Source organism: Lagenorhynchus albirostris, chromosome 2 (genome assembly GCF_949774975.1).
Source record: "Lagenorhynchus albirostris chromosome 2, mLagAlb1.1, whole genome shotgun sequence".
Lineage (NCBI taxonomy): Eukaryota > Metazoa > Chordata > Mammalia > Artiodactyla > Delphinidae > Lagenorhynchus > Lagenorhynchus albirostris.
The window spans coordinates 57,311,438-57,338,208 of record NC_083096.1 but is presented as its reverse complement, the minus strand read 5'-3'; the positions used below and the strand labels follow the sequence as shown (position 1 = coordinate 57,338,208).

Below are 26,771 nucleotides of genomic sequence, written 5' to 3'. Positions count from 1 at the left end.
TGCAATAGATATGTCTTAAAATATGGGTATAAAATAAGTTTTTGGATTCAAATTCTATTTTAAATGTGATAAATGAAAAGATTTTTGGTAAGATATATAATTACCCTCCAACTTATCTTTGAAGGTGAGTATGAATTTTTATATGCAATGCGCTTCCATCTCCTACAGGCACAGCATTCTAAATCAGCTTTTAAGACCATGATGTGTTATGGTCAAAAATCACCATTAGGACTACAAAGTGCAGTATATATATATATATATAGCCACAACTATCGTCTGTAACTTTTCACCGCTCAGTGCTTATCAGTGGCCTTCAATTAGTTCTTTAATATCTTCTTTGAGGATGTTAACAAGAAAGAATCCAGTAGCTGTTATCAGAATTCAGTTTGTTTTCTGAGGAAACTTCTTTCCTCAACAGGTCATAAAAATCAAAAGAAGAGCATGTCAAATTTCAGCTACTACTTTTATGTTGCTCATTTGGAAAAATAATAACCATAATAATAACCTACATTTTTTACATTCATAGTATGGAATGGACACTGTGCTGAATGCTTTATGTGCATCACCTCATTTAGCATTTACCCACAAAGAGGGGTGCATTCTGTCTCCTCCATAAATGCTTTATGCTTTCATTCATTCATTTCTCAAATTTTATATATGTGTGTGTGTGTGTGTGTGTGTGTGTGTGTGTGTGTGTGTGTATTTTTCTTTGCCGTGCATGCGGCATGCAGGATCTTAGTTCCCCGACCAGGGATCGAACCTGTGCCCCCTTCAGTGTAAGCATGGAGTCTTAACCACTGGACAACCAGGGAAGTCCCTCAAATATATTTTTTAATTTTATTTTTGAAATTTATTTATTTATTTGGCTGCATTGGGTCTTAGTTGCGGCATGTGGGATCTTCGTTGTGGCATGCGTGATGTTTCGTGTGGTGAGCCGGCTTCTCTCTAGTTGTGGTGTGTGGGCCCTAGAGCGCGCAGGCTCAGTAGTGCGGCACTCGGGCTTAGTGCCGCACTACCGCATGTGGGATCTTAGGTCCCCGACCAGGGATCGAACCGGCATCCCCTGCATTGGAAGGAGGATTCTTAACCACTAGACCACCAGGGAAGTCCCTCAAATATATTTTTTAAATTGAATATTTCTTGTTATTTTCCTGGTTGGTTCATCCTCAACTCCCTTTGCTTTTCCACGTTGGTGCTTTTTTTGTCATTTGTTTGTAGTTTTAAATGGTCTCTTGGCTTTCCCTCAATTCTATCTATTCTCCTAAATTTAGTTCATACTCAAGTCTTTCCATAAATCCACCCCAGCCTAAAAAGACCCCCACCCTTTCTAAATCCACATGACACCAAGGTGCACCATTTATTTGTCAATTACTCATGATGGTGTTTTCTATTCTGGAATCTTATTTAAATCTTGTGCTTAATTTTCACAAGTTTGTCTTCTTTCTCCAACTTGGGTAAGTTCTTCAAGATTGTGAATTATAGCTTATCACTCTGTGTCGCCTATAGTATTAGTTGCTTAATAAGTAGATTTTCGCCAGAAACTCAACTCCCAGTTGAAAGGATATATTATATTATAGAATGGAAAGCAGTCTCAATTCTGTCACCTAAGAAGCACAGTGTGTAATTGAAGGCTTGCTCACTAAGGGAATAAAAAACCTTATCACAAAAGCAGAGGTTTTTGGGAGACTGAAAATATAATATTTTTGTGGTGTTAAATTTCTCACTAAAATGAAGACCAGAGAGCAAAAACATACTCTCAAGAGTCTTATCCAGAGCTTGTCTCTATAACTGATTAGACCAGAACGGGAGAAGATGGCTCGTAAAAAGATTCTAAAGAGATCTGCTGAGAAAAAGATTTTGCTCCATAATGTCGATTCATACTGAATGAGAAAAAAAAAATACTGGAAGTTCTAAAATACTGAAAGAGACATTCTAGGCCTCATGTGTTTTTGAAAAATACTGAACAGTAATTCAGGTTTAACTTGGAATTATTCATTCATTCACTCATTTATTTTTTTAATCATTCCTGTATCTTTAAGGAATGTTAAGTTGAAGAAGTAAGTGAAACAGTCCCTACTCTCTTAGCACTTTCATTATAGTACTGGAGATAAGACATATAAATAAATAGTTCCTGTGTTGTGGAATGTATAATACATGTTATATGAATATTTTTAAACATGTTACTTTGGATAGAGAATCTTTAAGTTTCTTTCTACCTGTAAAATTACATTCACAGAGGAGAAAAACATTCCTTACAGTCAGTGAAGTGATCAAAGGAAGTTTTTGGTGGAAATGATCTTTGAGCAGGACCTTGTTAGCTAATATTTTGATAGGCACATATTATAATCATGATACAAATCATCTATTGAGTGTTTGCTATGAAGGAGTCAGTATATTAGGTGCTTTAAACACATATTCCTGTGAGGAAGAGGGTACTGCAGAGTTATGTATGAATACCCTGAAATTATACTGAAAATTCTGTGTATACGTAAGTTTGTACATTTTTATGGGGAAAGGTTCCAGAGCTTCCAGAAACACGAACCATGGTAGAGAGAGTAGCACATGTGATTCCTGGACTTTGAGAAATGCACACATAGGTGGGTGGCAGGTGGAAAGAAGGATCTACTGAGGACAAAGAAGCTGTGAAAGGCTGAGAATTGGATGCTCCTGGGAGGTGAAAGCTTGAAGTAGTGAGAAGCAGTTAGTCTGGGATGGTTAACAGATTGTCCTTAGGAGTCAGATTGTCTGGATTTAAATTCTGGACTGCCACCTCCTAGCTGTGTGACCTCAGGCAACCTATTTATCCTCTCTGAAACCAAGACCTCTGCTATTTAGATTAGCTGTTACATATTTACTTAAAATTTCTTTGGTTATTTTTTTAAAAAAATTTTATTGGAGTATAGTTGATTTACAATGTTGTGTTACTTTTTGCTGTATAGCAAAGTGAATCAGTTATACATATATCCACTCTTTTTAAGATTCTTTTCCCATATAGTTCCCTGTGCTATAAAGTAGGTCCTTATTAGTTATCTATTTTATATATAGTACTGTGTATATGTCAGTCCCAATCTCCCAATTTATCCCTCCCCCCTCCCCTAGTAACCATAAGATTGTTTTCTCATCTGTAACTCTATTTCCATTTTGTAAATAAGTTCATTTGTAGCCTTTTTTTAGATTCTACATGTAAGCAATATCATACGATATTTGTCCTTCTCTGACTTGCTTCATTCATTATGACAATCTCTAGATTCAGCCATGTTGCTGCAAATGGCATTATTTCATTCTTTTTATGGCTGAGTAATATTCTGTTGCATATATGTACCACATATTCTTTATCCATTCTCTGTCGATGGACATTTAGGTTGCTTCCATGTCCTGGCTATTGTAAATAGTGCTGCAGTGAACACTGGGGTGCATGTATCCTTTCGAATTATGGTTTTCTCCAGGTGTATGCCCAGTAGTGGGATTGCTGGATCATATTGTAGCTCTACTTTTAGTTTTTTAAGAACCTCCATACTGTTCTCCATCGTGGCTGCACCAATTTACATTCCCACCAACAGTGCAGGAGGGTTCCCTTTTTTCCACACCCTTTCCAGCATTTATTGTTTGTAGATTTCTTGATGATCTTTGGTTATTTTTAAAATTAAGGGCTTACTATGTGTTAAATGCCTTCATTCATTTATTCTTTGATATGTGTATGTAAATGTGTATGATGTATTCTTTGATGTATGTATTGAATAATATACATTTGTTGAGACCATATAACTAGTTACTGGGAGAGTAGTCACTGGGAGAACTTTTATGAAAGAAGCAGACATGGCCATGCTTTTGTCCTCACAGCAACCTATGAATGAGATACCATTTACAGAGGAGGAAACTAGGGATCGGGCAATGTAAATGACTTTCCAAGGCACGAGATAAAGAAATGGAGAAACTTCAAACTCAGGTCTGATTCCAAAGTTTTAAACACTCATGTTCTCAACTATAGAATATTGCACAGCATGACTGACTTTGCAAGAATGTTAACAAGGGGAAACCTACCTTAGGGATGATTTATGTGTAGATTTTGTGGTTGAAAGAGGAAGGATGCAGATAGTTTTCATGGGCTCATCTAATGTGATAGATGAACTAACTAAGTGGGTTATCAAGTAATAGGCCATATTTTCAAATCAGTCTTTAGTATGATGACACATTTGGATGATCCAGTAGTTAATACATTGTTATTGAGATTACACTCTTCATTGTGATCCATGTGATATATTCATATCTGAGGACCCTCTAAAATGAGTGCACTTACTTTCCAAGCAAGGTGATTTTTTTCTTACATGTTTTTTACTGATTATCCTTTTTTCAACTCTTAGAATTTTATCTATTTTGCAAAAGTAATTGTTTGCTTCCATGTTTGAGCCCCTTTTCAAGGAGGTGAGTGTCCTTGTGAGAGAATTTTCTGTTTATTAAGTTCCTACTGAGATAATTGATGACTACTGCAGCTAAGCATTAATATACAAGCAAATTGAATTGGCAAAAACCATAGTACTGAGTTTCAGATGAGAACTTTATTTTGTTTTTCTTTATAGGTACATTTCTTTTAGCATCATTTAAACTGAAACACATAATGCATTGGGTTTTGCTAAGTGTTGGGTGTTCTTATGAGAATCCCTTGAGATGAAATAAAAAATTATTTAAGGGTGGCCTTAAAAATATTTTAAATTTATTTATCTCCATTTAGATAATTCAAACACTAATTGACCAGTTCTATTAATTGAGTTTTCTTCATACTAGGGGCAATTTTTAGTTTTTTCCCTTCCTCCCTCCCTCTTTCCTTTCTCCCCTTTTTAAGTTTTCAGGAAGTGGTTAGATTGGCTCTATTGTCTGAGTCATAGAATAATTTTTGTAATTTATGAAGCAAAGGGCTTTTGTCAGAAGAGTTACTTTGCATTTTAGTTTTATGCAATCAGTTTTGAATATTATGCCCAAGAATTCTCATACATTCATAATTTTTCGTTTATGCAGACTTCGTTGCAAAAATATGTACTCTCATTACCAAGCTATCCCATACTGACTCTGACTGCTTAGTGATTGGGCCACAGTTGATAATAAATATTTTTGTATGATTCTCTACAGCACTGAAGTGATTTGCTCTAATGAGACAGAATTTAGAGGAGATGTACCTCTCATTTTTAAGAATATGTACTTTTGTTAAAATTTAGTGCATTTAGCAGAGTAGGCATTCATGGGAAAATTCTTATGCTTTTAGCTAAACATGCTGTGTGTGTGCATATGTGTGTGTATGTGCAAGCTTGAGCCTTTTTTTTTGCGGTACGTGGGCCTCTCACTATTGTGACCTCTCCCGTTGCGGAGCACAGGCTCCAGACGCGCAGGCTCAGCGACCATGGCTCATGGGCCCAGCCGCTCTGTGGCATGTGGGATCTTCCCGGACCGGGGCACGAACCCGTGTCCCCTGCATCGGCAGGCAGACTCTCAACCACTGCGCCACCAGGGAAGCCCAGAAAACTATTCTTTAGTAATACTGTAAAGAATGCTGTAGATAAAGATTAAAAAAATTAAATTGTCTTGTAGAAATTGACAAGCTGATTCTAAAATTCCTAGGAAATGCAAAGGACCCAGAATAGCTAAAACAACTTTAAAACATAACAACAAAGTTGGAGAATGAACACTACCTGATTTTAAGACTTGTTACAAAGCTACAATAATCAAGATAGTGTGGCATTGATATAAATATAGTCAAATAGACCATTGGAACAGAACAGAGTTCAAAAATAGACCTACAGATATATAGACAACTGATTTTTGATAAAAGTAGAAAGACTATTCAATGGAGAAAGGGTAGTATTTTCAATAAAACAGTTTTGCAGAAATTGAATATTCATGTGTAAGAAATGAACTTCTATTTATACCTTTCACCACATAAAAAGTTAAGTTGGCTCTGTTTCTAACTGATAATGACCTTCATGAACACATTTGAGGAGCTTACCAAATACACTAAGATATTGTTAAAATATTTAGATGGAATAGTGTTGCTGACAAATTGTGTGTAGAAGCTCACACTCATAGAAAAATTTTTCTTTGTCCAGCTGCAAATATATCCAGCAATGAATATTGTAATTTGATATTTTGAGAATTTTTTTAGTTACGTATTTATACACTTGTAATTCTGATATGATTACTACTTAAATTTCATTTATAAACTTCATTTCTTGTGTATAAGATTCTATGGGAAAATATTTTCATTTTGTAAACTTTAGACTTTCTGTTATATTTTTTGTATAGCAGTCTGATTACTTGAACTTTCATGACAAAGTCTAGTGATTTCACTTTAATCACAGATTTTTACTTGGCAGATCACCTTATTTTTGTCTTTTTAAAACAAGAAATAACATTGACATGTTTGCTGTTTCTGAAATTGTACATTAATTACTCTTTAATAATACTGTAATAACTCACTTATTTGGAAACCTCTTTTCAGTTTCTAAACTTAGCTGATTATCAGGAGGAAGTAAAAAGAGTCTTGGGCAGCCAAAATTAATATTACAAAGACTATGACCTAAAGTTCATTTTTGCAGGGTCGTGGCCTTACTCTGGGCAATTCCAGTCTTAATTTAGAGTCAGACCATACATACTAGGTTATTGGACTTCTCAGTCTAGAATAAAATATAACGCTGCCAGTTAGAATGGGAATATGCCTTAAAAACAGAAGAAGAGACACAATAAAAAGAAAAGCATACAAAAGATAAAACAATTTTTAAGTTAGCAAAGTAATCAATAGCAAAAACTTTTGAAATAACAAGAAATATTTAAATTATGTATAGAACATTGTTTAAGCATACAGGAAACTATATAATACATACTCAATTTCTATAAATGCCAATAGTCACTTGCTAGTATTTACCTTGCCCTTTCAACAGCTTTTAACATTATTAATTATTCTCTCCTTAAAACATACACTATTCTTTTAGCTTCCATGATGCCAAATACTCCTAGTTTTTGTTCTATCTTTTTGGCCAACTCTCTCTGTCTTTTTTGCTGATGCATTATCTTCTACCTGGCCTTTAAAGTTTGTACCTACCCAAGGCTTCTTTCTGTGTCATTTCGTATTCTCCCTTAGGGAATCGCTTCTACGCCATGACTTCAGTTACAACTCATGCACCTATGAATCTCACATTTATAGCTCCTGGGCTAAACTCCAGACATGTATTTCCAGCTGACTGCTTGAAGCTCTACTTGGATATTTCAAAGATATCAAACTCAACATGTCAAAAGCCGTATATTTATGATCATTTTCTTCTCAATACCCACAAACCTCAAGTGTCCGCCAGTGTTTATTTGTTGATTCATTCACTCATTTACTCATTCGTTTATTTGCTCTTTAATTCAAAAAATATATATTGAATGCCCAATAGATGAAATTCATCGTTTTAGGTACTGGGAATACAGCAGATAATGTTCCTGTTCTCATAGAGCTTGTATTCCAGTAGGTGAAGACAGGCAATAAAAAACAAAATCTTCACATAATGATTATGTGCACAGAAGAAAGTAAATTAGATGATGTGATAGAGTGTGACTTTACTTTGCCTGATCAAGGAAGGCTTTCTAAATTAGAGATGATATTTTGGATGAGAAGTAAATGACAGGATGGAGCCACACATGCAGAGATCTGGATGAAGGACATTCCAGAAGAGGCGCACCTTGTAGAGGGACCCTGGGGTGGGGAGGATGTTGCAGCTAAAGTGTTTTGAGCACAGAGGGTAGAAATAGTGTTACAGATAGAGGTACACAGGGTTCAGACTGTCTAGGACTTTGTAGGCTGGGGAGAGTAATTTGGATATTTCTGACTGATCTGGAAAACCAGTAAAAATTTTTTAAAAAGGAAGAGACATGATCTGACATATGTTTTAGAAAGACCTCTCTAGCTGCCATGCGGAGAATGGATTCAGTGGAGTGGAACCAGGAAGACCAGTTGGGATGCTTTTACGGTAGTCCAGGTAACAGGTGGCGTCAGCTTAGAAGGAGGATGGCCACAGTGGAGGCAGTGAGAAGATGACTGGGAGAGAGCGGAGGAAAAGAAGGATGCAGAAATAGCTGTTGTTTGATTCGAGGACCTGATTCAATGGTAGTATCAATAATTGAGATGTGGAAGACAGGAGGAGGAGGAAGTGTGGATGATGAGAGGGGAAGGCAATGGGGGATTAAAAGTTTGGTTTGGGACATGTTAATATTGAGATCTATTAGACATCCAAGTGGAAATGTCAATTAAACATTAGAATTAGAATGCTTGAGACATGAATTTGGGGAGATATATATGTGATATATATATATTTGATATATATATCACATGTGTGTGTATATATATATATATATATATATATACTTTTTTAAAGGCCAATAGATTATATAAGAGAGGATAGGATATCCACCTAGGGAGAGAGAGATGACAAAGAAAATAAGAAGGTCTAGGAGGGAGTCTAGCTGCACTCCAGTATTTAGAAGTGGTGAAGAGAAGGAACAATGAGCAAAGGATATGGTGAAGGAGACGTAAGAGAGGAAGAAGAAAAAGTCAGGAAAGTTGGAATAATGGGAGTCAGTAGAAGAGAATGTTTCAAGGAAGAGGAGGAAAATCATGTCAGATGCTGCTGAGACTTAATTATCCACTTTGCAATTTTTGGCCAAGTGCTTGACCTGCTTCCTATTTGGTTTCAGTATTTGGAGTATGGTTTATCTCTCAATTGTGTCTTGTTTTGTTTTGTTTTTTTGGGTGGAATGTTCTTTTTTTTTTAAACATCCTTATTGGAATATAATTGCTTTACAATGTTGTGTTAGTTTCTGCTGTATAACAAAGTGAATCAGCTATGCGTAAACATTTATCCCCATATCCCCTCCCTCTTGTGTCTCCCTCCCACCCTCCCTATCCCACCCCTCTAGGTGGTCACAAAGCACTGAGCTGATCTCCCTGTGCTATGCAGCTGCTTCCCGCTAGCCATCTATTTTACATTTGGTAGTGAGAGTAGGCCAGGCCACTCTCTCACTTCGTCCCAGCTTACCTTTCGCTCTCCCCATGACCTCAAGTCCATTCTCTACGTCTGCATCTTTATTCCTGTCCTGCCCCTAGGTTCTTCAGAAAACTTTTAAAAAAAATAATTAATCAATTAATTTATGGCTGCATTGGGTCTTTGTTGCTGTGCCCGGCTTTTTCTTGTTGTGGTGAGCAGGGGCCACGCTTCATTGTGCTGCATGGGTTTCTCATCGCGGTGGTTTCTCTTGTTGCAGAGCATGGGCTCCAGCTCACGGGCTTCAGTAGTTGTGGATCGTGGGCTCTAGAGAGCAGGAGGCTCAGTAGTTTTGGCACACGGGCTTAGTTGCTTTGCTGAATGTGAGATCTTCCAGGACCAGGGATCGAGCCTGTGTCCCCTGCATTTGCAGGCAAATTCTTAATCACTGTGCCACCAGGGAAGTCCCAGTATTTTATTGTTTAGCCTCCATTTGTTTGTATTTTTTACAGATTTTTTCCTGTAATTGATATCTAGTCTCATAGCGTTGTGGTCAGAAAAGATACTTGATATGATTTCAATTTTCTTAAATTTACCAAGGCTTGATTTGTGACCCAAGATATGGTCTATCCTGGAGAATGTTCCATGAACACTTGAGAAGAGTGTATTTTGTTGATTTTGGATGGAATGTCCTATCAATATCAATTAAATCCATCTTGTTTAATGTATCATTTAAAGCTTGTGTTTCCTTGCTTATTTTTCATTTTGGATGATCTGTCCATTGGTGAAAGCGGGGTGTTAAAGTCCCCTACTATGATTGTGTTACTGTCGATTTCCCATTTTATGGCTGTTAGCATTTGCCTTATGTATTGAGGTGCTCCTATGTTGGGTGCATAAATGTTTACAATTGTTATACCTTCTTCCTGGATTGATCCCTTGATCATTATGTAGTCTCCTTCTTTGTCTCTTGTAATAATCTTTGTTTTAAAGTCTATTTTTTCTGATATGAGAATTGCTACCCCAGCTTTCTTTTGATTTCCATTTGCATGGAATATCTTTTTCTATCCCCTCACTTTCAGTCTGTATGTGTCCCTAGGTCTGAAATGGGTCTTTTGTAGACAGCATATATACAGGTCTTGTTTTTGTATCCATTCAGCCAGTCTATGTTTTTTCACTGGAGCATTTAGTCCATTTACATTTAAGGTAGTTATCAATATGTATGTTCCTACTACCCTTTTCTTATTGTTTTGCGTTTGTTATTGTAGGTCTTTTCCTTCTCTTATGTTTCCTGCCTAGAGAAGTTCCTTTAGCATTTGTTGTAAAGCTGGTTTGGTGTGCTGAATTCTCTTAGCTTTTGCTTGTCTGTAAAGGTTTTAATTTCTCTGTCGGATCTGAATGAGATCCTTGCTGGCTAGTGTAATCTTGGGTATAGATTTTTCCCTTTCATCACTTTAAATATGTCCTGCCATTCCCTCCTGGCTTGCAGAGTTTCTGCTGAAAGATCAGCTGTTAACTTTATGTGGATTCCCTTGTATATTATTTGTTGTTTCTCCCTTGTGGCTTTTAATATTTTTTCTTTGTATTTAATTTTTCATAATTTGATTAATATGTGTCTTGCTGTGTTTCTCCTTGGATTTATCCTGTATGGGACTCTCTGTGCTTCCTGGACTTGATTGACTATTTCCATTTCCATAATAGGGAAGTTTTCAACTATAATCTCTTCAAATATTTTCTCAGTCCCTTTCTTTTTCTCTTCTTCTTCTGGGACCCCTATAATTCGAATGTTGGTGCATTTAATATTGTCCCAGAGGTCTCTGAGACTGTTCTCAATTCTTTTCATTCTTTTTTCTTTATTCTGCTCTGTGGTAGTTACTTCCACTATTTTATCTTCCAGGTCACTTATCCATTCTTCTGCCTCAGTTATTCTGCTATTGATTCCTTCTAGAGAATGTTCAATTTCATTTATTGTGTTGTTCATCATTGTTTGCTCTCTAGTTCTTCTAGGTCTTTGTTAAATGTTTCTTGTATTTTCTCCATTCTATTCCCAAGATTTTGGATCATCTTTACTATCATTACTCTGAATTCTTTTTCAGGTAGACTGCCTGTTTCTTCTTCATTTGTTTGGTCTGGTGGGTCTTTACATTGCTCCTTCATCTGCTGTGTGTTTCTGTCTTCTCATTTTGCTTAACTTACTGTGTTTGGGGTCTCCTTTTCACAGGCTGCAGGTTTGTAGTTCCTGTTGTTTTTGGTGTCTGCCCCCAGTGGGTAAGGTTGGTTCAGTTGGTTGTGTAGGCTTCCTGGTGCAGGGGACTGGTGCCTGTGTTCTGGTGGATGAGGCTGGATCTTGTCTTTCTTATGGGCAGGACCACGTCCGGTGGTGTGTTTTGGGGTGTCTGTGACCTAATTATGATTTTAGGTATCCTTTCTGCTAATGAGTGGGGCTGTGTTCTTGTCTTGCTAGTTGTTTGGCATAGGGTGTCCAGCACTGTAGTTTGCTTGTCGTTGTGTGGAGCTGAGTCTTAGTGTTGAGATGGAGATCTCTGGGAGAGCTTTCGCTGTTTGATATTACGTGGAGCCAGGAAGTCTCTGGTGGACGAGACTCCTTCAGGAGATCCTGAACTCGGATCTCCCACCTCAGAGGCACAGGCCTGGCACCTGGCAGGAGCACCAAGACCCTGTGAGCCACACGGTTCAGAAGAAAAGGGAGAAAAATTGAAAGAAAGAAAAAAAATAAAGTGAAATAAAGTTATTAAAATTAAAAAAATTATTAAAAACTAAAAAAATTATAAAGTAATATAAAAGAAAGAAAGAAGAGAGCAATGAAACCAAAAAACAAATCCACCAATGACAGACAGAACCCTGGAACAAATGGTAAAAGCAAAGCTATACAGACAAAATCAAACAAAGAAGCATACACATACACACTCACAAAAAGAGAAAAAGGAAAATAATATATATATATGGAAGAGAGCAACCAAATCAATAAATAAATCTACCAGTGGTAATAAACTCTAAATATTAAACTAAGATAAACATAAAACTAGGAACAAGTTAGATGCAGAAAGCAAACCCCAAGTCTACACTTCCTTTCAAAGTCCACCGCCTGAATTTTGGGATGATTCATTGTCTATTCAAGTATTCCAGAGATGCAGAGTACATCAAGTTGATTGTGAAGATTTAATCTGCTGATCCTAAGACTGCTGGGAGAAATTTCCCTTTCTCTTTGCTCACACAGCTCTTGGGGTTCAGTTGGATTTGGACCCACCTCTACGTGTAGGTCGCCTGAGGGCATCTGTTCTTCGCTCAGATAGGATGGGTTTAAAGTAGCAGCTGATTTGGGAGCTCTGGCTCACTCAGGCCGGGGGGAGGGAGGGGTACGGAGTGCGGGGCGAGCCTGTGGCGGCAGAGGCCGGCGTGACATTGCAACATCCTGAGGTGCGCCGTGTGTTTTCCTAGGGAAGTTGCCCCTGGATCATGGGACCCGGGCAGTGGCGGGCTGCACAGGCCCCCAGGAGGGGAGGTGTGGATAGTGACCTGTGCTCGCACACAGGCTTCTTGGTGGCGGCAGCAGCAACCTTAGCATCTCAGGCCCGACTCTGGGGTCCGTGCTGATATCCGTGGCTTGCGCCCGTCTCTGGAGCTCCTTTAAGCAGCGCTCTTAATCCCCTCTCCTCGCACACCAGGAAACAAAGAGGGAAGAAAAAGTCTCTTGCCTCCTCGGCAGCTCCAGACCTTTTCCCGGACTCCCTCTTGGCTAGCTGTGGCGAACTAACCCCTTCAGGCTGTGTTCATGCCACCAACCCCAGTCGTCTCCCGGCGCTCCGACCGAACCCGAGCCTCAGCTCCCAGCCCCGCCCGACCCGGCGGGTGAGCAGACAAGCCTCTTGGGCTGGTGAGTGCCGGTCGGCACCGATCTTCTGTGCGGGAATTTCTCCGCTTTGTACTCCGCACCCCTGTTGCTGCGCTTTCCTCTGTGGCTCCAAAGCTTCCCCCCTCTGCCACCCGCAGTCTGCACCCACGAAGGGGCTTCCTAGTGTGTGGAAACCTTTCCTCCTTCACAGCTCCCTCCCACTGGTGCAGGTCCCGACCCTATTCTTTGTCTCTGTTTCTTCTTTTTTCTTTTGCCCTACCCAGGTACGTGGGGGAGTTTCTTGCCTTTGGGGGGGTCTGAGGTCTTCTGCCAGTGTTCAGTAAGTCTTCTGTAGGAGTTGTTCCACATGTAGATGTATTTCTGATGTATTTGTGGGGAGGAAGGTGATCTCCACGGCTTACTCCTTCGCCATCTCGAAGGTCTCCTTTCTCAATTGTGTTTTACGTGGAAACGAGGATTATGAAATAGAGTTAATTTTTGTTATACTTTTTGAGCTCCTTCTGAAAAAATATGGAACTAAATTGCGCTATGTAAGTATTACAGCTGCTGATTCTCTGATTGTTATTTTTGGCACTTGTGGTAGAATTCCATACAAATTCCTATTGCTGGATGGATTTCTGCCAAATGTTAGTCCTGGTCTCATATGCCAGCACTGTTCTGTGGCCACTGAATCCTCACCTGTAGGGTTAGCCTCACCCAGGATTTAGACCCAGCCCAACTCTTAGGCAAGCAACCTGTATAGGCCGTCGTTGAGCAGTAAATATCAAGGAAGTACTATTATTAATCTCTCTTTACTGAGGTGTATGTGGATGGCTTTGGCTTTGTTTCCTGTGAAAAAGGCTCTACCTCCCTTTTCATGACTGAATTCTCACCTTGTTTTTTTGCCTTGGACCATCTGGCTCACTTGGGTCTGGAGTTCTGTTTTGGCCTCCTCCTCTGCCTCAGGAGTACCAGAGCCCTGATGCTTACCCCTAGTCTCTGCAGCTGGTCTCTGATACCTGCTTAGCACCCACCTTTTGTCTGCTATGAAATCTTGGCCCTTCTTATTCCCACCCTATTGTTCTTTACCCTCTGACTGGGACCTCCACCTTTCACCCACTGTTGGACTCCCTCAGGTTAATTGTTTGTTTCTTTAGATTTTCTTTTCTTTTGATTACTAAACTTTCCCTGTTTACCTTAGGACACAGTTGACTTCTGCTGTATATCTGGGTCTGTATAATTCATATCTAACTTGCCTTTTTGCTTAGTTAACCACCGTTCCAGGCTCTTGCCTTCAATTTGGAATGACATGAAGGCTTTCTGGAAGCATTTTTCCAAATTGCTCAATGGTATGCAAAGAGGACTTCTTTAAAGAAGAAGGAAGAAATGTACAGGTTTTCTTTTCTCTAAATATGATAGGCATTAGGGAAACACAGATGAATAAAATGCAGCCTTTGCCTTTAAGGAAATATGTTTTTAAATGTAGTCATACTAGATGGTCTTTACAGCCAGTGGATTTAGCTAGTTGCATTGAAAACCATTCCCTGTTTATGTGTCCAGTGTACTCCATTTTCATTGGAGCCCCGTGCTTAAAAACATTGCTATTAAAACACTTTAGAAATAAAACTCCAGCTAAAGTATTGAGGACCCTAGTTCTTAGAATAAAGATTGACAGGAGGTTATATGCCTGTGCTCCATAATAATTCCTTTCTACTTAACCTTGATTAATTGAAACATATGAATGTTTTTCCCCATGGAAGGGGCATATTGGGAATATTTAAATTCTTATGGTCATGCTGTGCTTTTCACAGATGATTGGAATTCTGCCCAGGCACAAACCATATCATCCTGCCCCCAAACAATTTGTCAGCTGTTTAACCTAGCGTAATTTGTTTTTCATGATCAGCAGAAATGACAGTGCTAAAATGCTTTATAGGGAAATAAAAATAAAATAGAATGATAGCTCTGATTTTTTTTTAATATCCTCTTTTTTCTCCCAAATCATTCTTTGATATAAAAATGTATCTTAACCTTTGCTTTAATACTGGGAAAACAGGAAAGATTTTTTAAACTAGAGTCTTATTTTGTGAAACTGAAAACATACTATGAATTTCAGCAAGGTAGGTTATACTGACACACAAAAGAATTTCATGGATGCATTATTAGGATTTCATTGCTTATATACACATAGCCTTCAACCTTTATATGAGCTTGTGGCTAAGAAATTTAATCACTCTCCATTCAGACTGAACTTGGGCTGAAGCCTGGAATTGTTTGAGAAAGAGATCATTCCATGTGCCCAACTACCAAGCATTTAGAATGAAAGGAACACTGAGAACATGCCAAGAGAGCTTGTGCCACTGGAAACTGTACCTTTCTATGAGAAAGAATTTATCTCAGCACCGTAAGATGAGGTTTGTTAGACCTTTAGGCATATTAATTTACAACAGTATAAAAGTCTTAGAAGATACACACTAATAAGCTCTTAAAAAGTCTAACTATTGATTGGCTGGTGCAGCATGTTCTGTAGGGTTTGGCTCAGGTGTTAGAATTTCCTTCATCCCCAAACTCATGTGAACATTCTTCAGACGTGAGTATAGTAAATGGTTCATTGTTCTTGTGGTAATCCTTTATAAGATTTTCATTTATAATTGTATTTTTGGACAGCAGGGAAGTAAAGCTGTGACCTTTAAATTCTGCACTGCTAATCAAGATTTATTCAGGGATTGTGTGATGATAAGCTGATTGATGATCCTCCTCAATAGCAACTATGGGCAATTGTTCAAAAACATGTATGCCACCTCTGCTGTCCACCTATTTATAGTCTGCTTGCTAGAGAGCTGGGATCCCATAACAGGAGTGGCTTATCTTGTTGCTAGGAGGACTCATCTTATTGACAATATAATCCTGTAGCTATAAATTCTGAAATGTAGTTATGGTTGCCATGTTTTTCTAATAAGAAAGTAGGATATGTGGTCTGACAATTATCACTGTACTGTTAGAGATGAAGGGGACATAGACCTATGAGTCTCTGGACCTGAGTAGAGGATGGACTACAGGTAGCTCCCTTCTGACAATTTAGATTAGGTTTTCCCTGAATTTTCTATCCTGTAGGATGAATTATTTCCCAGGAAGCTCTTTGAGACCCATAGAAATAGGGATTTTGTGGTTCCTGTCCATTAGTCCTTCTGATATGCTGGGCAGGTCTGAATCCCAGTGATGGACATAGTTGAGACCCAAGTTGACATTCCTGCTATGGTTACTCTTAGGTCATTTAGGATCACTCTATGTGTATGCGTGTGTATGTGTGTGTGTATGTGTGTGCGTGCGTGTGTGTGTGGTATTTTGTGGTAAAAATAATAGTCTTTGTAGGGTTTAATCAGTGAGAATACAGAAATGTTTTCTACAGGCGTAAAATGACTCGACAAAATGATAAATCCCCACTCACCTGATGAATTTCACATGCTCCCACCACCATCAATTCTACCGACTTGTGTTGTCCGTCAGTACTCATTATTCTGTTTCCTTCCTGTTCCTATGGATGAACTGGCATGTTTCTTTCTAGTGCTTCCTATCCCCTCTTCCTTGAGACATCACTTTAGCACTTGTCCCTTCTCACTTCTGCACCATCAGCTTTTCCTCAGGACTGGATTAATACCATCAGCCTATGAACATGCTATTAGCTTGCCCATCTTTATAAAACCCTCCCTTGACTTCATAACCCTCTCCAGCTGCCCTCTCACTTCTTTCCTCTCCTTTACAACACAACTTTTTAAAAGAAATGTCTGCAACCAGTCTCCACTTCCTCTCCTCCCATTCTCTCTAAAGTCTATTCCAATCAGACTATCACCCACCCTACTCCACTCTAACAGCCCTTTTCAACATCCTGAATGACCCTCAAGTTGCCCAATTTTATGATTTGTTCTTTTTTTTTATTTTTTTTTATTTTTTACTTGTTTATTTTATTTATTTTATTTTGCGGTACACGGGCCTCTCACTGTTGTGGCCTCTCCCGACACGCAGGCTCAGCGGCCATGGCTCACAGGCCCAGCCGCTCCTCAGCATGTGGTATCCTCCCGGACCAGGGCATGAACCCGTGTCCCCTGCATCGGCAGGCGGACTCTCAACCACTGCGCCACCAGGGAACCTATGATTTGTTCTTAGTTCTCATCTTACCTGACATGTTGGCAGTATTTGATGGAGTGGAAAGTCTCCTTTCATGAAACATTCTCTTTAACTGGCTTTAGGTCACCTTTCTCTCTGGGTTTTGTTGACCACTCGGGCTTACTCTCCATTTCCTGACCTCTAAACATTGGAAAACCTGGGGCCCAGTGCTCTGACCTCTTCCTTATCTCTCACTTAGTGATCTCATCTACTTGACTAACTTTAATGAATTCCAAATACATATAAATCTAGCTTGGATTTTTCCCTAGATGAAAGACTCACAGATCCAGCCCCAAGGCATTTTTGTGCTAATTAGAAAAGGCTAACCTTTCCTCAAGCCCTTGACTGCCATCTTCTGTAAAAATTTCAGAATAGATATACACTTATCAGATGAGATGAATGCGAATTGTGTGTCTTTCAGCTGCGTGATTCTCAACCATTAGCGGCAGTTCTGTTTCTCCATGTGGGTCGTGTGTAGTAGGCATCACAAGCTTAATAGGTCCCAAACTGAACTTTTAAATTTAATTTTATTGGAGTATAATTGATTTATAATGTTGTGTTAGTTTGAGGTGTACAGCAAAGTGATTTGGTTATACATATACATATATTCATTCTTTTTTTAGATTCTTTTCTCATATAGGTAATCACAGAATATTGAGTAGAGATCCCTGTGCAATACAGTAGGACCTTGTTGGTTATCTGTCTTATATATAGTAGTGTGTATATGTTCATCCCAAGCTTCTGATTTATCCCTCCCTGCTACCCACACGTTTCCCCTTTGGTAACCATCAGTTTGTTTTCGATATCTGTAAATCTGTTTCTGTTTTGTAAAGAAGTTCATTTGTATCTTTTTAAAAGTTAGATTCTACATATGAGTGATATCATGATATTTGTCTTTCTCTGTCTGACTTCACTTAGTATGGTAATCAATAGGTTCATCTATGTTGCTGTAAATGGCATTATTTCATTCTTTTTTATGGCTGAGTAATATTCCATTGTATATATGTACCACATCTTCTTTATCCATTCCTCTGTCAATGGACATTTAGGTTGCTTCTATGTCTTGGCTATTGTAAATAGTGCTGCAATGAACATTGGGATGCATGTATCTTTTCAAATTAAGGTTTTCTCTGGATATATGCCCAGGAGTGGGCTTGCTAGATCATATGGTAACTCTGTTTTTAGTTTCTTAAGGAACCTCCATACTGTTCTCCATAGTGGCTGTACCAATTTACATTCCCACCAACAGTGTAGGAGGGTTCCCTTTTCTCCACACCCTCTCCAGCATTTATTGTTTGTAGATATTTTGATGATGGCCATTCTGACTGGTGTAAGGTGATACCTCATTGTAGTTTTGATTTGCATTTCTCTGATAATTAGTGATGTTCAGCATGTTTTCATGTGCTTTTTAGCCATCTGTATGTCTTCTTTAGAGAAATGTCTATTAAGGTCTTCTGCCCATTTTCTATTGGGTTGCCAAACTGATCTCTTGATCCCCAACCCCATCTCCCCAACATCTTTCTTTCTGTCAGTCTTTTCTACTTCAAAATTCTTCTCATTGTTGAGGTCAGCCTCCTTGAAGTTATTCTTAACTCCTTTCTTTCTCCCATACCTCTCCTTTAATCCATCAGCAAATCCTGCTGGTTTTTCCTTCAAACTTCATTAGAATGTAACCACTTCTCCACTCTCACCCAGGTCCAAGCCTCATTAGCTCACCTTTATTATTCTGTTAGCCAGCTTCTTCTCTTATACCTCTCTGTCTGTTCTTAACACAACAGTACAGTTCTTTATTTAAAACCTAGGTCACCTCATGTTTCCCCTCTACCCAAAATGCTTCAAGTGCTCTACCATTCATTTTGAGTAAAAATCAAAGCCCTTAGTATGGCCCACAGGCCCTACACCATCCAGGTCTGTACCACAGCTCTGACCTCATCTCCTGCCTCTCTCCCCCATGCTCTGTGCTCCAGGCACGTTGGCCTCCTTGCTCTTCCTCCAATATGCCAAGCATAGCCTGCTTCAGGCAGTCTACTGGGATCCTCTTATGTAAAGCATGGCTTCTTGAGTCTTTGCTCAAATGTTACTTTATCATATCAGAGAAGCCTTCCTTGACCGACACATATAACAAAGCAACCTCCCTTCCCCAGTATTTATTATCCCCCGTATTCAATTTTCTCCATAGCACTTATAATCTGGCACACACACACACTGTTTACTATTTTATCTCACTGGAATTTAAGCTTCATGAGGCTAGAGACTATTTTTTTCACTTTACTGTATCCCCAACTTCTAAAACAGTGCCTGAGAAGTAGTAGGAGCTCAGTAAATACATCCCTAAATCTCTTTGTGGAACCCTATCCCTAAAAAGACACAGAGGTTTGAGATGGTACTGCACAATTCCAATCTCTAAATTCCAAGATAAAAGCATTTTCAGAAGTCCAGGAATGAATTTAAATCTAATTTGAAAATTGCATTGATTTTGCAGCTTTCTGGAAGGGCATTAGTTTCCTACAGAGAAAGCAAGTAGGCGCCATCTAGTGGCAACAAGAGAAGTACACATTTGTGTTACTTGAATTATTGATTAGTAACATACTTGAAAATGTAGTCCCTGATCCAGAAGCTTTTTAACTCTATGAACGTAATAATTACGATAGCAAAAAGTTCTCAGATTTGTAATTTCCACAAAACATGTTGAATTGAAAAGTACTGTTTATTATAAATTATTTATGGCTCATGTTTACTAAGTTTTGTTTGCTTATTTTTTAGGATCTGACATCCATTGCTCCTCTTTATTTTTCTTATTGTTTTATCCTCTACTTATCTTTAAACTCTTACATGGTACTGGCCTAGCCACTGAGTGGGTAAATAAAATAAAGGCTCTATCGTCTAAGAATTTATAATCTAATAAAAACAGCACCAATGAGGGTAAATGTGTGAAAGAAAATGCCAAATGATGCAGTGGTCTCTTCAGGCCAGACTTCTGAAGCCTTTTGAAGCTTAATTGTTGTGTATACTTCCACCATTGATGCATGAGCCACATCTTGTAGTTGTCTCCCTGTTGGCCTTGCCATATAGTGGGTGAAGGTTAAATATTTATGGTGGGGAATCATAGAAAGACTACCAATAATTCTCTCAGCCGCTATCTGTCCCAAGATACTTAGCCTTAGTCTACGTTTGGTGGAGCAGTTCTTCAGCTAGTTGTTAGAGAAATTAAAGTATTTGTTAAGACTCGTTCCCTTGTTAAAATTATCATAAAATTTTTAGGTCTAATAGTATCAGTTTCCTTTTCTGAGTTGTGTTGTTTATCATATACTTGATATCTCTGGAAGCAGATATAGAAATTGATAGCACAACAGTTTCAAGATGTTACTGAAATTTAACAATAACTAATATTCTGTTATTATATAGTTACTTTAGAGTTTTTCCTTCTGCCTACAGATACTGATTTTTTTTTTTTTTTTAGATTGCAGGTAAATAGTTTCTTTGTAATATCCTATCTTTTTTTTCTTGAGAAAATATCTTTTTAATTAAAGAAATTGGTGTGGTATTTTGAATAGTATATTTTAAAGCTAAAATATTCCATATATTATTTCTTTTTAAAGATAAAGCAAACATTGTTTCTAAATCTTTTTGCCTTCTGAAGCTATATTTATATAATTTAGCATTCCATCGTGATAAAGTGGTGATATTGAAAAAGGACATTCTAATAGGATTAGTAAGTAGGCTTTTTGTGTACCCTAGCTCTAATTTCTTTGACAATTGGTTGCTATTATTTGTTTCATCATTTGGAGGGCCAGGATTCTCTTTATTTAGTAGGCTAGGTGGTTTAAAGACTGCTTATAATACTTAATTGCTTATCTGAAAATTAGCAAATTTAGCAGCCTTAGTATTTGAACTGTTTAATATTTCTAAAGTATTAACTGTGCTTTTTGTTAACTACTGTGTTCTCTCATTGTGATGGCTGAAGAGGCAATACTGGATACTTTGACTTGTAATTAAAGAAGCATTATTTCCTTATTATTGCAAGAGTACATGAATTTTAGGTTGTATTAATTTGTCTTTTGTAGAATATGCAGAATTTCTACATTGCAAAGGAAGAAAAATTACAGATTTTGATGAAGTTCGCCATGAGATTGAAGCAGAAACAGATCGAGTAACCGGAATGAATAAAGGGATTTCCTCCATACCCATTAATTTACGAGTCTATTCCCCACATGGTAAGTAAAATAACAAAATTCCAAATTCTTGTCCTCAAAAATTTTTACTATATTAATTAACATACAGTATTTATAGAAGATGGTTTTTTTCTCTCAAAAAATACCGAGTTTCTAGGATTGTGCTTAGATACTTCAGTAAATGGTATGATCCAAACAGCTCATAAAATTATTTATGGGGAGACAGGAGGAGATAACTTTTAAAAGAGAATCAAGTCATTTTAAAATGTTTTCTTTATGTTTATCTTAAACTTTTAGAATTCCAAAGAGGTATGCATGAAAACTTCCATTTTTAATATCTTCAGTTTTTGCAAAAATCTTAGAGGTGCATGGTACTATGGTTGAGTTATCCTTAATGAATTTTCTTTCAGTCCTATATATTCCTCTTTAATCTCTTCCTGAGGAATCAACTGTGATTTTTTTTCCCCCAGACTGTCGGCAGAAACTTGTCAGATATCCAGTTCCTGGTGTGTGATACAGAATAGCCTCCATTCTGACTAAGATGTTAGTGGGGCAGATTTTAATCTCCTATCTTCTACCCAGCTCTGTTGCTTTTAAAATGGACCATGAGTGACATAAGCTCAATTACAACTTCCCAAGAGGACTTGGTGCCAATAACGTAGCGTGCAGAGAGAACGATAGCCAGGTCGGGACTGGAGTCACTGACTCAGTAGTTTCCTGGGCTCCCAAAATGGTGCTCCATGAGTCTGGCTGTATAGCCTGCACACTAACCTCATGGCACCATGAATGGCTAACAGCTTTCCTATAGGTTAAGTGGCTAACACTCTGTAAATAATGTATGATGTTTTTAAAGGGAAGGGCAAACCCTACCCAGAGAATTTTTACACCATTTGAAGGCAGTGTACAAGATTGGCAGACAGCATATTCACTTATTGTTCAGTGTTTGAATTATAGCCCCCAGTTACAAATGTGACAGCTCTCTGAGAAAACTGTTAGATATGCAAATCAGTGCTTCTTAAATTATGTTAAAATGATCATTTGGCCTAGCACAATCATATTATAAAAATAGAGAAAACTTGAAAAGCCATTTTGAATTCTGTCCTTTTTATTCTATGCACGAGTCGAAGTTCTTCAGATACACAATACGTAAAGCTCAGCTTGTTTTATTTCTACTAAAGTGACACATGATTCTGCATTGCTGATATCTTTCAGCATTGATGGTATATGTAAAACTTTATTTTTTTTTTCCTTTCCACAGTGTTAAATCTAACCCTTATCGACCTGCCTGGAATTACTAAAGTGCCCGTGGGAGATCAGCCACCAGATATTGAGTACCAGATCAGAGAGATGATTATGCAGTTCATCACACGGGAGAACTGTCTGATTTTGGCTGTTACCCCAGCCAACACCGATCTTGCAAACTCAGATGCACTGAAACTAGCTAAAGAAGTTGATCCTCAAGGTGAGTGTATGGCCCATAAGATGAACGGGAATTAGTTTAAAATGTCAAGAGTTTGGGTATATTTCAAGGTAACACAAATTCTCATAAGTTGATTTTATTATTAATTAAATTCACCATTATTAATATTGTTAGCTCTTTCATATTTAAGATGCTGAAAGAAAAATAACTGGGGAATATAGTCTAAACCTATATAAATAAATGTAAGATTAACTGAGATCTAGGAAAATAGACCTTTCTAATTGTTATGAACTACTTATTTTAACAGCTAATAAAAGAAATTTCTGATACAGAATTCAGATTCTCCCCTTAGTTTTTATGAGTTATCTGAATATACTCCAAATAAAAAATCTTTTCTGTTTTTGTTTGTTTTTCATTAAAATAGGAGGCCCTTTTAATGCATGTAAGATATTATTTAGTTTATAATGTTTGACTTAAATCCCTGCTTTCATAATATATGTTTGTTACTGGCATTTCAGAATCCAAAAAAGTCCCTTATTTATGCTGATGTTTGACTTTTTCTTTCTCTGAGCTGAGTAATAATTTATGTTCAGGGACCCCAATGATGGGTCTTTGTGTGTGTCTGTTTAAAGAAATTATGAATGGCACTCAGTGATGTGTCCTTTCAAGATGCAGATGTATCTTCTCCAATTCTAGGAATTCTTTTTTTTTAAAAAAATAATTAATTGCCCCATTTTCTCTGGTCTCTTTATCTGGAATTCTTATTATTGACATCTTAGAACTCCTGGATTAATCCTCTTTTTCTAAAAAAAAATCTCATTTATCATCTGTTTGTCTCTTTGTTCTACTTTTTGCAATCTTTACTCAACTTTTAGCTCCTCTAATTTTTCATTTTTGATATCATTTAAAAATTCCAACAGCATTTTCTTATTTTGTGAATGTTATTTTTTAAAATAGCATTGTGCTCTTGGCTTCTCAAGTGCAGTATCTTCTGTAAAGATTTTAATGACAGCTTTTTGAGGTTTTCTTTTTGTAATCTAGAATATCTCTGAGTTCATTTTTTTCTGGTTGTTTGTTTTGGTCATTATCTTTGATGTTAGAGACCTTTTTCAAATGACTGGTGATCTTTTGCTGCTCTCGTAGATTTAAGAGTAGAGCACTAAAAAGCTGATGGAAGGTCTGCCTGTGCTTGAAAGGGATTCATTGACTAATGGGCTTTTCCATAGGGCGATTGGGCTGGGACCTGGCCATTTTGTGGGGAGACTTCCTCAGCTGCTGTTAGATTCAAGTATTTTCTCTTGAGCTGACTTGGTATAAGCCTGATGTCCAGTGGTCTCAGAGCTACAAGGAAGAATTGAGTTGGTAGGGGAAGGTGAGGTGATTCTCACTATTCAGCATGTAGACTTTTCATTAATCCCTCTGCTTTCATAATGACATTCCTGAAGGTCTTCTTAAGTCCAAAGTCCCTCTGGTTCATCCTCTTCTTTTTTTTTTTTTTCGGTACGCGGGCCTCTCACTGTTGTGGCCTCTCCCGTTGCGGAGCACAGGCTCCGGACGCGCAGGCTCAGCAGCCATGGCTCACGGGCCCAGCCGCTCCGCGGCATGTGGGATCTTCCCAGACCGGGGCACAAGCCCGTGTTCCCTGCATCGGCAGGCGGACTCTCAACCACTGCGCCACCAGGGAAGCCCTGGTTCATCCTCTTCTGACAGTAAATCTTCAGTATTCTGCTGAGGTCAAGGAGGAGTAACTGTGTGGGTGTGCAAGATGGGAAAAAGAGTCTGGCGGCCTAACAGTAAACCATATAAACTTTCAGCCAGTTCTTCTATTTTCAGCTCCTCTTCACTAACCTTGGTGCCTTCAGTTCTTGAACCTTTTCAGAGTTCTGCAGTAGTGACTGGTTTTCTTCTTCTTGGCTTCTTCCAACATACCTGAGATTGGGGTTTGAAACAAAGTAGGTGGAAGTTCCAGATGGCTACATGGGGACCATCACCAGGACTCCTTCTTCAGCTTCAGTAACTTGGGAGAGCCAGATTATGGATTAGGGCTGGAGTCTAGTTATAAAAATGATACTAAAACACCCCTGTCTCAGAAGCCTTCTTGTTCTGAAGGAGACAAAACCAGGTTATCTGATTGGAACAGAGAGAGATTAACACTTCCATCAGTGGATTCTAGTGAGTGCAGCACAATCACATCCCTGAGAAGTCCACACTTACTTCAGATGAAACTTCATGGAGGAGTACAAATGATATCCCCAGTCTGTCTGTCACAAATCTGTATCCAGAAAGTTAAATGAGACTTTTTTTCTGCTATAGACCTGGCTTATTTTATTAGCTGCCACTTAGAAATTGCCATGTGAATTTACCATGAATTCATTGCCATGAATTCATTGCCATGAATTTACCCCAAATGAACCTCATTTCTTGCGGCTCATTTTAACTCCTGCTTTGTCAAAGATAGGCCCTCGTTACCCCAATTTTTTATATTCTGTAAATGGTAGTCCTAAGAACAGATTTTTGAATGTTTGCAGATAATTCACAGGGAACTTTGCAAATAATTGATAATTTTACAGAAATAGAGAAAATATTCAATGCCACTGTATGCTACTTCTTTGTCTACTCTTGCATGGTGATCGCTAAGGAGGACAAATTCATTGCCTGAAGGCTTATAAGTACAATTCTTGTGTTAGTTACTAGAAGTTCCTTGCTAACCTCAGGGTTTATTATTTGTTTTAGAATCCTAGTTTCAATTCTGAAACTTCTGAACACTGTCGTACTTGAGAACCCTCAGGTTTGCATGGTGATTAGGTCTCCACCAGAGACCCACTTTTGTGTGCTGCTATCCTGAGGCTTTGGCTGGTCCTGGACATCACTGAAGCTCCAAAGGAAGAGGGTGAATTCTTGCCCAAAATAAGGTTCACATTTGTAGTAAAAGAATTAAAATAGAGAAAAGAAGAAGCTGTAGGACTCAATGCAACTTGAGCTTAGAATATGAGATATAGAGACATGGTATATTCGGGTTGACAAATCAATACCTTTATTTACCCTCTGTGTCCTCCCAGTCATTCTGTGGGAAGACTGAATCATTCTAATATCTGATTCAGAGGTCTAGTTTTCCTTATAATTACAGCTTTGGTAAAAAAGCAGTGACACCAACTTTGGTTAGTTAGGTATGTGTTGCTTAACTTCTACATGTTTTTGAGTTTCCCAAATTTCTTTCTGCTATTGATTTCTAATTTCATTCCATTGGATTGGAGAACATATTTTGTACTATTTTAATCCTTTCAAATTTATTAAGACTTGTTTTATGGCCTAACGTGTGGTCTATCCTGGAGAATATTCCATGTGCATTTGAGCAGAATGTATTTTTTGCTGTTGTTGGGTAGAGTGTTCTATAGATGCTTTTTAGTTCTATTTGGTTTATAATGCTGTTCAAATATTGTTGCCTTCTTGGTCCTCTGTCTGGTTCTTCTATTATTGAAAATGAGATATTGAAGTCTCCCATTATTATTGATAAATTATCTATTTCTCCCTTCAATTGTGTTGGTTTTGCTTTATGTATTTTAGGACTCTGTTGTTAGGTATATTTATACTTGTTATGTCTTCTTGATGGATTGAACTTTTGATCATTATAAAATGTTCTTTTTTGTCTCTAGTAACAATTTTTGTCTTAAATTCTATTTTGTTTGATATTAGTGTAGCCACTGCAACTCTCTTCTGTTATTATTTCCTTGGTATATCTTTTTCCATTCTTTACTTTCAACCTATTTGTGTCTTTAAATATAAAATGTGTCTCCTGTAGATAGCACGTAGTTGGATCAATTTTTATAAAGCCCATTCTACTAATATCTGCCTTTTGATTGGAGTGTTAGTCCATTTCCACGTAATTACTGAAAGATAGAATTTATGACTTTCATTTTGCTATTTTACGTATGTAAATCTTTTTGTTTCTCTATTTCTTTATTATTGCCTTGTTTTTTGTTAAAAATGTATTTTCTAGTGTACCATTTTAATTACTTTGTCATTTATTTTAGTATTTTAAAGTTTTCTTAGTGGTTGCCATGGGATTACAATTAACCTCTTAATTTATAACCTCTTAATTTATAATCTGGTTCAGATCAATACCAACTTAATTTCAATAGTATACAAAATTTTTGCTTCCA

General features: G+C 37.9%; 1 protein-coding gene across 6 annotated transcripts in view; it reads left to right on the top strand.

The window, feature by feature from the left end:
* DNM3 (dynamin 3) overlaps positions 1 to 26,771 on the top strand; it is a 571,744-nt gene that overhangs the window by 133,808 nt on the left and 411,165 nt on the right. For all 6 annotated transcript variants that reach the window (XM_060133190.1, XM_060133198.1, XM_060133181.1 and 3 more), the window contains exons 3-4: positions 21,084 to 21,233; positions 22,450 to 22,653. In XM_060133190.1, coding sequence (XP_059989173.1) covers positions 21,084 to 21,233; positions 22,450 to 22,653 — 354 coding nt within the window. The remainder of the gene's footprint in view (positions 1 to 21,083; positions 21,234 to 22,449; positions 22,654 to 26,771) is intronic.